The 13,679-nt window shown below is 37.1% G+C and overlaps 1 protein-coding gene across 1 annotated transcript in view; it reads right to left on the bottom strand.

The window, feature by feature from the left end:
• Nucleotides 1–13,679, bottom strand: part of EYS (eyes shut homolog) — an 822,863-nt gene that overhangs the window by 492,100 nt on the left and 317,084 nt on the right. Inside the window, exon 22 of the mRNA XM_065682611.1 lies at nucleotides 10,353–10,474. Within this exon, the coding sequence (XP_065538683.1) occupies nucleotides 10,353–10,474 (122 nt within the window). The remainder of the gene's footprint in view (nucleotides 1–10,352; nucleotides 10,475–13,679) is intronic.

Raw genomic sequence — 13,679 nt, 5'->3', positions numbered from 1 at the left:
TAACTAAAATGTATTCACCTACACTACAACTAAATACATAGTCATGATTAATTTTCTCCCTATCATCTCCCAAAACAGAGAAAATGCTGCCTGCAAAGTAGTCTTGCTGGTTGTTCTTAGGCAAATTGTGACTGCTATTGTTTGCTTCAAAAGAAAATGCCTCAAACTGAAGATGAAACCTTGCTTTTGTTTTGGCTGGAATGTTATTTCAGTGCAAAATACACACAGGTAGCATTTTGGCATTAAAACTGAGACAATTTACAAAAATTTTGACCCTGAACCACTTTAGCATTGCTCTAAGAGGGTAGGTAAAACCTATGAAACCGATGAAATCTGTTTAAACAAGTGAAACGTAGGTTTTGCTAACGATTTTTTAAATCAAGTGAAAAAAAATAAATACGGATTTTATAGTAAAGAGAATGTCCTGCCCTTTTATGTGGAACTGTTTATTACCCATTCTCCATGGTTCAACAGGATATAATGTCAGCAGCAATGCCCATAAGCCTTTCTAAATTTTGTTCCTTTGTGCATCTATTAGACACTGCTGATGCATGAAATATCTAATCTGCAGCTAACAATGACAGATGGTTTTCCCATTCATTTCTAATGAGCCAATTTTAAAGTGTCAGCTCCATTTTTTGTTTGTTTGTTTGTTTAAACCTCCTATTTTACAAAGATTTCCAGAATTAAAAAAGTGAATATGCTTTTAGGGAACTGTTAAATGACGGGAAAAAGAACAAGCAAAATCGAGTCTATTATGAATCATCAGCAACAGAAACATTGTAACAGATTTGGATTAGAAATAATGAGTTAGTGAAGTCTGCCTTGAAAACATTTTCAGCTGTTCTTCTCTTCATTGCTTACCTTATTTCTATCCATTGTAGTTTTAATTCTTACACACACAGCCCCTGCAAAAAGTACTTAGTGGTGGCAGCATTTTTGTCATTGCCCAGAACTGTAGCTACATAAGACACACGGTTGAATTTCAATTTTAATATCATTGTTATATAACATGATGGGAACTTCCATCAGATTCTGACAGGCAGAAAAATACCAAATATTAGAAGTTACATACTCACTTTGAGGTAACCAAAATAGGTTATGGCAAAATAAATAAATAAATTTTAAAAAAATCAAACAATGCTACCTGTTGTCATTTGCATTGAAGGCAATAGGGCATGTTTTGTTCTATTTTTATTTATTAGATCAAATCTCATCATGATCACCAGCTTCCTCTCTCCCTCACACTTCTCCTTAAGATTTATTCACTCTTTTATTCAGCACTTCACCTCATATACCTGCCTTCTAATGCACCACCATCTTATCTTCAAACCCCAACAAGAATATTCGGAGGTGGTCTCAACAGTTTTTCCAAACTTCTGCTTCCTTTGCCTCAATGCTTTTACCAAATTCTGACTTAATTTGTTGAACAGTTCCATTTTTGAAATGCAACTCCATACAGTTTTCTAACCCGCTTTTGGCAAACTCCTGCAGAGTCAATTCTTCCATCTCTGCAAAAATACTTTACTAGTGCTATTTTTAATCTTTCTTCACCCTTAGATGCAAATTAATTTTGTATCTTTTACATACACCAGAGTACTGAATTCACCTGTTCATACACACTTCATACCGCTCAGTGTGTGCTTGCACAGTTTTAAAACTGGTCCTTGCAGATTTCTCCTTTGGCTCTCACTCCAATTACCTTTCCAATTGTATGTGTCCACTTCTTTGTACATTTTCTCTTCAGCAGTGACCTTAAAGTCAGGGAGCTTAGGTCTGAGGAAATATAAGAGGTAGCTAAGGCTTTTCCTCAGAAAGGAAAGGGTACTCAGTTTGCTCATTCTCCACACCCTGTCACTGCAGGAATAAGAATTGATATGACTCACTATTTTTCTATCAAATCTGTTACAAATTATGCCAAATGAAGTGGAAGTTTACATTCATGGGTTTTTTTCTGCATTCTCACTTCAGCCACCAAAGGAGAAATTAAATGCAACAGAAGCACAGTTCAATCTTTCTTTCTTTTTTAGCCCTTTTTTTCATATTTGTCTATTAAATGTTTCCATGCAAATCTCATGACCAGAAACTGTTGTATTAATATCACCAATTTTATGTATATAGTCCACTATTCTCTTATTACTCCTAACTATAATAATTATATGGATAATAAATATCTTAGGTTTTTGGCATATATGAAACTTGCTATTAAAAAATGTCAGAATCCCCAGATATATACCCAAACTGAAAAACTGAAAATATAAATTTGTATGCATAGAGTAGACCAAAGCTAAAAGAGATTTGAAGTGCCGAGTAACTGGTGCATATGTACATGTACACTTTTCCTTAATTATACTGTCAATATCACTTACTTAGACCCAAACTTTGAGGGATCTATGCATATAGACAGAAAAAAAAAAAAATCTGATGGGTACAGAAATAAATAGGCAAAACATCACTGAGGTTGGAAGGGACCTCGGGAGATCATCTAGTTCAACGCTCCTACTCACAGCAGCTCAACTACAGCAGGCTGCCCAGGAATTTGTCCAGTTGTGTTTTGGCTATCTCCGAGGAGGATCTTTCTGAACAACCTGTTCCAGGGTTCAACCACCCTAACAGTAAAAAAAAAAACCAAAACAAAACAAAACAAAAAAACCCAAGAAGTCTCATATTTAAATGGACTTCCACATATTTCAGTTTGTACCTGTTGCCTCCTGTCCTTTGACTGGGTACCTCTGAGAAGAGTCTGGCTGTCTTCTTTACCTGTGCCTTCTCCCTGTCTCACTGCCCCCTTCCCCAGTATTATACTCTTTGATCTTGCTCAGCCTTCCCTTCTCCAGGCTAAATAGTCCCATCTCTTTCTGCCTTATTTATCTTGTGGGTACATCACAACTGACTGATCATCTGGTCTTTGTGCCTGGCAATGCAGTCAGTTTTATCTACAATAAGTGTCTAAAGTCAAGATAAACAACACCTACAGCTCTCCCATTATCTATCAAGCCAGTCATCTCATTGAATGCTATTATCAGGCATAATTTTCTTTTCATAAACCTATGTTTTGCATCACCTTCTTTTCCATCATGTGTGGAAGTGGTTTCAAGGATTATTTGCTCCATCACCTTCCCAGGCATGAGAGTGTGGCTGACTGATCCACAGTTTCACAGATTCTCCTTCTTGCCTTTCATGAAGATATCAGCAATATTTTCTATTTCCACCATTCTTTTTTTTTTTTTTTTTGCTTTTTTTTCTGCACTTTTCCATTCCATTTTCTGACATATTTTCTTTCAGTTTCTGTCTTTCCTCCAATCCTCATGGACCTCTTCCAGTCCCCAAGACCTTTTAAAGATAATCAAAAGTGGCCTTGAAAGTTCCCTCAGGACTCACAATACACCCTATCAAGATCCTGCAGCAGGGAGTCTTCTAGTACACTCACTCCTCGTCTCTCAGTGCTGCCTCATGGCTCAGGTTCAGCTGAACCAGCTGGAAAGAGCTTCTGGTCCCTTTGCTACCAGCTTGCTGAATCAACTCTGTAGTTGCAGAGGCTTCTGCATGTAGGACAGAAGCCCTCATTGTGCTGTCCATATCACAGTCTTCCAGCCTTCATCATCACTGGAGTCTCACTTACAAGCCTCCTAAGCACAGAGTTTTGGAGAATATAATGCTGTTCTCATCATCTCTCAAACTGCGCAGTCTGATTACTGCCTCCTGCAGCTCATTTACTCGGCAGCACTGATCCTTCTCCAGCACACAAGTACTTCCTGCAGGCAAGGACACTGTAACCTCTGGTCCTAGGCTCAGCAAGTATCCCTAGACATGTCTGCAGCACCATGCCTGCAGAACTACCTTCCCTCTGAGGACCTCAATCCCGTCTGAGGTCTCTAATATGCTGAGGTCGTTGCTGCTCTGGCTGCTAAGAAATAGTGTCCGGTAGCACCTCACCGAAGTACACAGCGTCCTCAACAGTTTCTTGCCCCCTTCTACACTAGTGCCTGTGCTGGCTGTGCTCTAGGCTTGGTAGTTACATACTCTTTCCAGCATTTGCTGAAAGGATGCTGGACTGTCCCTAATGAGAAGTCAGCTGGAAATAAACAAAGTTTCCATCAATCAGGATCACTCAAGAAAAGTTGACAACAAAGCTTGTGGGAAACTGCTACAGCTTGATAGCAGTCACAGCTTCCTGTAGCTATCCCTTCACAGGAGCAGCAGGCACCCTGAAGCTCCTCAAAGAGTTCACAGCAGTCCTCTGATGACCCCAGAAATACTTCCCAGAAAATCAGCTCAGACACTGATGTGCAAACTGCTTCATCTGTTAGCTGTCTCTGTTAGCTGTGCTTATATACTTAACATTATTTACACTGAAACTGTTTAACTGCCCTACAGCACTGATAAATTTGGGTAACTTTTGTATCACACTTCAGGCACTCTCAAAGCTATGCCTCAGGTACCTCGTTATTTTAGAAACTGTTTTGTACTCCCTCCATTTAACCTGTGAGTTGATCAGATGATTATTTTCATGTCTTTTTGTGTGTCTGTAATGGAAAGATATTCTAAAACATTTATTTAAAATATGCCACACAATGATTGAATATACCAGGAAGACCAATTCTATTGTTCAGGAAGGAAAACTTGATGATCTGTTTGGGGTGGAGGAGGTATTTTCCAGGTACCTACTGTGCATCCTTTTAAATTTTATGTTTCATTGGGATTTTGAATAAAAATGCCATAGTACTTTCAGAAAACTGTTGAATAATGTCCAAAATATGCCCTAAGGGGTGCAGAATGTCAGCAACTTTTACGTAAATGCTACTGAGATGGCACAGCACTATTTTGTTGTTTGCCTCAGGCAACAAAAACCCTAAAGCTGAATTCACACACTGCAGTATAACAAGCAGCATTCTACACATTTCTGGTTCTTAGCAGTATTACCAGAGACAAAATTATAAAACACTTGTTATCTTTGGAGGGAACACTTGCTGTTGCTTTCACAAATTTCTTTAGATAATTCATTAGTAAATCTGACTATCCATATGAATCCTTTAAAGATGATTTTCAGTAAGTGGTGAATATATAACTGGTAGTAAGATGAAAAAAAACCAAGAAGAAGTCAGGACTAAATATAAGTCAGAAGTACAACCGATAAGTGCTTCAGGAAACATCTCTGCAGCAAGAGAGGAAGAGCTGGCCAAAGAACCGTGAAGAAATGCCAGCTAAGAAGCCAGATGCTTGCAAAAAAAAATGTTCCAGAGTTTGGCATCTGGGACCATTAAATGCCAAGCTGATCCCCATCTGTGGGAAAAGCTGTTTATTGCTTCTGGGGGAGAAAAAGCAAGAAAGAGTATAGAAGTAAAGTAGTTTAAAGGAGTGCCAGTAAAAACAGAAGGCAGACTGAACTCAACATTTAGATTATAATCATATCACAATTTTCTTTTGAATCCCATGATAGTTTAAAAGCCATTCATTTAGAAATAAAAGTATCTTAAAAATATGCTGCATAAATATGCATGCTTTTACTCATGTGTCTTTCAGATATTCACCCACCCCTAATTTCCGAATCACCAGCTTATAAAACTTGGCAAAGAACAATTCTTGCATCATTCAGAGAAAACAGAGAGGCTGACTTTAATTGTGCTTTCCTAAAGCACAGTTAAAACTGTGCAAATCCTCCCCAGATGTTGGGAAAAAAGAGCAAAACTGTATGCTTCTTTTCTGTAACAGTAATATAATTAAGGATTATGGTATGTCTAACACTGAATGTCTCATGACATAAGGCTAGTCCTTTTTCAAGAACTCAGCACAGGGAGATGACAGCTACACTAATGAAAAACTATTTTTTTATTCTGAAAAGAAGACATGGCTTCAAATGCTAAGAAGCAAAGAGGGGAGCTACTGGGCAAGGCGTATTTGGGAACTGACTGTGAAAATAATAGGAAAGAGATAAAATAAGTCTAACTCTGGTTGACAGTGTAGTTACCCAAATTGTCAGCTAGCATAAATTATTATCTAAGTAAAGACGAAGAAAGGTGATTGGGGCATAGTTACTAATTGAAGAAGCGTTGCTAAGGAAGACTAGCACAGTCTGAAATGACTCAAAAGACCTTCTACTCTAAACACAATTCAGAGTCTAAAGGGAGATAGGAAAACCAGGGCCTCTTACAGGACAGGATAAGCAACGTAAGAATTTAAATAAAGAGCATTTAAACAGACAATATTTTTGCACATTATAAGTAATTTCTCACAAAGAACTTAAGAAGCCTCATATTTAAAGGTGACATTGGCATTTACCAACTTGTGTCATTTGTCTTTGCAGAAGTTATTGGGAAAGAAGTGTTTCAGAGTCACCTCTGAAAAGAAAAAGCTAGCTCCTAGAATTAGAGTCATGTAAAAAGATTACAAAACCAGCTACAGTTTTTTACTGAGTACCCATGTGTAAACAGTCATAATGTTAGACAAAAATCAGATCTGTATCATATGTAGCCAAAGAAAAGGATCACTGCACCCAAAAAACAGATGCTTTGAAGCAGGCTAAAGGAACTGTACGTAATACTTGTTCCAGACATAAGCACACTACAATACCATAACTAGAAAAAATTAGTATTTCATAATACTTTAACGCCACTTACAGAACACAACTAGGCTTACATACGTAAATATTATTGTAATTGTGAAAAGGCAAATGGAGACCTGTGATATAGGTGCACAAGGTGTAAGAAAACATGTATCAGAATTAAAATCTAAAGCATAAGAATGCCCAGGCAGGAAAGATGTCTGTGTCTGCAAAAGTAAGTAAGTGAAACAAGAAGGGGTCCCCTTTTTTTATTCAAAAAGTAAGAACTCAAGGGCATATAAGATCACAGTTTTCTTTCAGAGAGGAGGCATGAAGCATAAAACATTGATGACCAGTGAGGAAAGTTAGGAAAGAAGACAGGCCAGTGAGGTTCCTGCTTCTGTCACTGAAGAACTCTAGGGACTCGCTACCTTGACCTCAGCAGCTAAGAGCCATCAACAGTCACAGCTAGCAGTGCTAAATAAACAGCATAAGTTCCACAGCATTGCAAGATTATATAAACATGATAAATATACATATATAAATAGAAATAATGTTATTTTTAAAGTTAATAATGGTAAGGACTAATAGTGTTATACATGCAATGATAATGATTAACAGCAAGTACTTTGGAAAGACACTTGGTTAATTTTCCAAGTTTCAATGTCATAATGATTACAGCCAAGTCCAAAACTATTCTACACCATTAGAAGCACTGGTTCATCCATAAAACTATGTTGCCTACTATTTTGCAAGAAGATTTGAAGAGAGTTTTCACTTAAAGTTTCCCTATGAGCTGGTAAAAGCAAAGGGGACATAAGGGCTTTAATTAGAGCTTGATGTTATTAGGGCAAAAGTACTCAAAAGTATCAGGAGAGATGATACAATAGGATAGAGAAGAACTAGGGAATTTAGCATAATAGATGCTGCAAATGTTCAGAGACATAATTTGAGAGATTATGCTGCCATGAGAATTAGAGTGAGGTTCAAAGGATATTGGAAATATATCCATTAAACTATTCTAAATTACTGACTTCGCTGTGCCATGTGCCAAACTGAAAAATGAGAAAGGAGAAAAACAAATTCCTTAGTTTATCAGCCTGAACAAAAGTAAACAGGAATGAAACACGAATGACATAGGAAATTATTCATATTTAACAATTCAAGATTAACTCTTGATTAAGTATCTTATTCTGAATTTCTTATTCTCATTCCTTAAAATAAAAGCGCACAACTGAGAAAGCTTTGATTTCCCCCGTCAGTGTGTGATTTATTTTCGTATGATGGAATCCATACAGGAAAGCATTCAGTTCTGGCATACTTGTAGATCCTTCAATTTTGGCAGCAAGTTTGCAGATCAATGTTAAAAGAGAAATAGCACCATATAAATAAATGAATGTAAAAGATAATTTTTTATTTAGTGGTTATGGGGGGTTGGAAGTAGATGATCTTAAGGTCCTTTCCAACTCTAGCTGTTCTATGATTTTATGGTTTGTACTATTATTCTCATTATTACAGATCTGAAACTTGCTACAAAAATATTTCCTTTTGTATTATATTTTTTCCTTCTTTTTCTATACAAAAATCTATTTTTTATGCTGTTGCACACTAAATTTTTCAAAAGGTTTTCAGGTGGATTTGGAAATACTTTAAAGTAAACTAATGAGTGTTAGCAAAGGCATAAAAGAAAGCTATGTTGTCTATACATCAATTTAAATTAGAAGTAATATCAAGTACTAGTGACGGTGTGGCCAAAGAATTTCAGAAATTTCTGAGTATCGTGTCCAGCAACTAAACTTACATCAGGAAAATAAACAGTGCCAGAACCTGGCCAGGAAGGCAGCTGCATTGTCTATCACTGCTGCATTTCCAAACCAGTTCCTGATCTGACTTTGGTCAGAGCAGCTAGTGCTTGTCCAACACAATACCTAGGCACAGCTCAAGAATGCCAATGATCTTTTTCTATCAAGCAGTTAGAATCCAGTTATCCTGTTTTAAAGACTTCATTTTAAAAGCTATGGCTGGATATCCCCAGGATCAGGTACTTGTCAGGTCCACTACTTAGCTACCATGAGAGGAACACTTGGTTTTGTCATTATAGTTTTACAGAGAAAAGTGTTAAAAAAAAATAGAAATCACACTTTTTTTTTACATTAAATAATTGTGAACAGAACCAAAATGCCCTTTAATATCTGAGAGTATAAACTAGGACAACTCTAATGATTGAAATTAAATTGCTTTAGATTATACAACAAAACCATGGATCTAGACTAATTTTCCTTGTTGTTGCCAAGTCTTAGACTTGTGGTGCTTGCAGTTCAAATCGATTCACTTGTAAACATTTTCTGTAACAGTTCAGTATTTGGCAAAGCCAGAAAAAGTACTTTATGAGCAGCTTTTTTCTCATCAAACAGTAGGAAGTCCTTGGATTTGCTCATACATAGTTGGCCTAGGTAAGAATAAAGACAGAAGCTGTGTTACCTTCTGCAATATATATAACGCTCCAGAGACTGAAAAAAAAAAAGGTATAATATAATGGCAGGTAATGATACATGGTTGCAAAATATTCTTGCACACAGAACTGCCCTTGAGGGTGGTGAAACTGTACATTTGCCTATATAATCCACATTATCATGTAAGAATTCAACCAGCTTATCACACATAAACAGTACACAACTATAAAATTACTTTTTGTTAGTAGAATACAAACAACCCTACAATCTTCACAAAAATAATTACCAAAAAAAAAAAGTATGTCCCAACCCACTTAACCCTCCCCCTCCCCCCCAAAGAAAAATCAACTTAAAATGTTTTAACAGATTTTCTCAGGCTCAATAGGCTTCTTCTTCTCTTACTGGACTGAAAATATTTCTGAAAATATTTTGCCAAAATAGGACAGGTACCTATGCTGTCCTAGGATGACTCAAAGTATTTCAGTTAAATCCTGAAAACAGAATAATGCAAATATATATATATTATATGCATTATTTAACTTAGATGAATTTATGTTTGGCTATTTGAGGAATTGCGTCTGTTTGTGGCTGTGGTAGGTTTTCTTTCTGACTATTGTCTATATTACCAGGAATATAATCATGACACAACAACTAGACTGTACTGTGTACAGTTATTACACTGTATTCTTTCTGCAGCTATCAGTATCTATTAAGGGTTTACATTTCGATACAGGACTGCTTTAGCTAGTCCTGACATCTATATATAGGTAAACCCTGGATACAAATAACAGAAGCTGATTGCTAGATGGCTTATGGAGTCCTTAGCTTCGTAAGAGTAAAAAAAGAATCACTTTTAAACCATAAATGCATGCATGAAATAAAGACTGGGGTTTAAGTTATGAATACTATGGTGTCAAATCCTCATGCTTTCTCCCAGTGTGCCTGTAAATTTCTATTTTCCTATCTTTTAAACCACAAGGTGGCAGCAATGATACAATCTCATCTCCTAAGACTGTACAACCCTCCACTCCCGCTACTTTTAAAGTATCTCCTGTGCTTACAGGACATACATGATAGAAAAAGATCCTATATATTCTTTGACAAATTACAGCTCCAGGTTAGATTACTTGCTAAGTGTTTTGAATGGATGCATTTTTTTTTAATTCTCCATCTACAATTAATTATGTCTGCTGACTTCAAATGAACATAAAGTAAAGCACTTTTTATCTATGACATAAGTTGTTTGCTCATTTGTGTAATAACATTCCATTCCCAAGCTGAGCAATAGAATTATAACTGGATGCATAAGTCTGTCATTCCTGGAACATAACCATATAGGGAGAAGATGCAACACTTACCGATAGCTGTTGAAAAGATCCGTGCAGGTGCCATTGTTTTTACAAGGCTCTGAATTACATTCATTAGATTCATTTTCACAGAATGTTCCTTCCCATCCAGGCATACAAACACATTCGTATCTCTGTAATGTATTAAGTAAAATAAATAATCTGTTTTTTTGTGGGTTTTTTTTTTTTTTTTTTTGTAATTTTACTATAATTACAACAGGTATTAGTATTGATTGATGTGCATTTTTTTCTCCTGACAGGCACTTCACCATTTCAAAACTTGACAATTTCATAAATATATCAATAGTTTGACCTACAACTGTGATAACGTAGGCATGTAACACTACTTTTTAGCTACCTTTTTTAATAACCAACTTGTGTACCTGCAAATCCTTTATTATCTCTGCCTTCCTTCTCCAAGGTTTTTCTAATAAAAGATACCATCTCTTATATAAAAATATTTTGCTTAGATATTAAACAGACATGCCTAAACTACAGGTATTTCTAATCATATGAGTTGTAAGGTTCAGAATGCAGTCCAAATAGAACTCAATATAAAATAATTTACTATGGAAATTCTCAGGATTATATAGATATGCAACTTCTTTAACACCCTTAATATGAAATTGTGCATCAGTATCCTAATTAAGCAGTACTAAAAAACTCATGGCATAAAAAATACTGTCTCCTATACAGTGTATTAGATATTATATCGGGTATCAATTTAGATAGATAGCATAAATGCAGATCTTCTAGTTCTATGGTGATAGTATTACATGCACTAATGCTCAGATGCTGAGTGCTAAATTTCTGACCGACTAAACTGTGTGAAACTGCAAAGGCATGTTTCACATAGTCTCAAAAAAACATGAAGTATATTTTTCCTGCCTATGTTCTACCGAAAAAAAAAAAAAAAAAAGAAAAAAGAAAGAAAAAGAAAAAAAGAGAAAGGTCAATATCTGCTGAATTGACTATTAACTAGAGCGGCCCAGCAATGCAAACACTTCCATTCAGCAGAAGGCTTCTTTTCACAGAATCACAGAATCACAGAATCCCAAGGGTTGGAAGGGACCTCAAAAGATCATCTAGTCCAACCCCCCTGCAAGAGCAGGGTAACCTACAGTACATCACACAGGAACTTGTCCAGGCGGGCCTTGAATATCTCCAGTGTAGGAGACTCCACAACCCCCCTGGGCAACCTGTTCCAGTGCTCTGTCACTCTTACAGTAAAGAAGTTCTTCCTGATGTTAACGTGGAACTTCCTATGCTCCAGTTTACGCCCATTGCCCCTTGTCCTATCACTGGATATCACTGAAAAAAGCCTAGCTCCATCATCCTGACACCTACCCTTTACATATTTGTAAACATTGATGAGGTCACCCCTCAGTCTCCTCTTCTGCAAGCTAAAGAGACCCAGCTCCCTCAGCCTCTCCTCATAAGGGAGATGTTCCACTCCCTTAATCATCTTTGTGGCTCTGCGCTGGACTCTTTCAAGCAATTCCCTGTCCTTCTTGAACAGAGGGGCCCAGAACTGGACGCAATATTCCAGATGCGGCCTCACCAAGGCTGAGTAGAGGGGGAGGAGAACCTCTCTTGACCTACTAACCACTCCCTTTCTAATGCACCCTAAGATGCCATTTGCCTTCTTGGCCACAAGAGCACATTGCTGGCTCATGGTCATCCTCCTATCCACCAGGACCCCCAGGTCCCTTTCCCCTTCACTACTTTCCAGCAGGTCAACCCCCAACCTGTACTGGTACATGGGGTTGTTCTTCCCCAGATGCAAGACTCTACACTTGCCCTTGTTAAATTTCATCAAGTTTCTCCCCGCCCAACTCTCCAGCCTGTCCAGGTCTCGCTGAATGGCAGCACAGTCCTCTGGTGTGTCAGCCACTCCTCCCAGTTTTGTGTCATCAGCAAACTTGCTGAGGGTGCACTCAGTTCCCTCATCCAGGTCATTGATGAAAATATTAAACAGCACCGGTCCCAGCACCGACCCCTGAGGAACTCCACTAGTCACAGACCTCCAGCTAGATTCTGCACCATTGACCACAACTCTCTGCCTTCTTCCTTTCAACCAGTTCTCGATCCACCTCACTACTTGATCGTCAAGCCCACACTTCTTTAGCTTATCTATGAGGATGCTGTGGGAGACAGTATCAAATGCCTTACTGAAATCAAGAAAAACTACATCTACCGCTCTAATGTGACATGCTTACTTCTAACAAGGCTTTTTTCTGTTAAAAGTTAGGAAACACTTTAAGTGGTAAGCATGACTGACGTGCATTATTTCATTACTGGCTAAACATTGCAACAGCCTTCAGGGTAGATTTTAAAGACTATCAGAATCCATGTAAACTGGCTTTATTAATAACAAAAAAGTTACTAGTGTTTTTAAAAGCTGAGTATGTAAATGAACTGCCATAGCATGATGATCAAATGTGAAATGGACCAGCATTGTGGCATCTACAGGTGTTCGCAGTCTGCAAATCATATTGTTGCATTTCAGCTGTTTTATTACTGAATATGCACTTTGGAAACAGAGATTGTTGTGTTTCAAGGAGATATGGGCTATGAACTCCTACATTAACAGCAAATTATTTTATTTTCTAAGATAGTTTAAAAATATAAGTTAAGGATCAGAACTCTAAAGGAAAAGCATATTGTGCAATTGTTCCAGAAGTTTCTATCATGATACTCTAACACTCTCCTGTATTTTATTGGAAAAAGATAACAAAATAAAAAAGAGAAGTTAATAATTTAAGGTCAAGGTCAGCTTGATTGTCCTGAGGTGTCAGATATTGTGGAAGAGCTCCACTGATTCTAGTACTTGGAGTAAAATTATTTACGTGTATATTTTACTACAGCTGGTCAAATCATATTTTTCACCAGCCCATTTGTACATAACGTATTTGTGATTCGTACTTTCCCAGCTGCACTTGATTTGTTTTGTGCTCATGTTGACTAACACAGTTGTTGTGCTTTTTTGGAACACACCCAGTATTTCTGTGACATGGATTTTCTGAACCCACTGAGATAAACTTTGTCAGAAAATAAATTTGAAGGGTATCTGTCTGAGTTAAGATAGACCATTTTGACAAATATGAAACATCAGTGACGTCTTTACAGAGTGAAATAACAGAAAAATAATGGAGTAAAAGTAGGTTGGGCACTCAAGACAGGATCAGTATATACTGATGAGTTAACTACATATTCTAGTCAAAAAAAGAAAGTAACATTTTATCCTTTGTGGTTTACATAGGCAAGGCTATTCCATGCAACTAACTACATCTTGTAGACTCCATCTGTTAAAGAAAGAAAATAGAAAATCTTAATTGA

The sequence above is a fragment of the Lathamus discolor genome, chromosome 5 (assembly GCF_037157495.1).
Source record: "Lathamus discolor isolate bLatDis1 chromosome 5, bLatDis1.hap1, whole genome shotgun sequence".
Lineage (NCBI taxonomy): Eukaryota > Metazoa > Chordata > Aves > Psittaciformes > Psittacidae > Lathamus > Lathamus discolor.
Note: the sequence above shows the minus strand (reverse complement) of the source record. Positions and strands in the feature narration are given on the sequence as shown.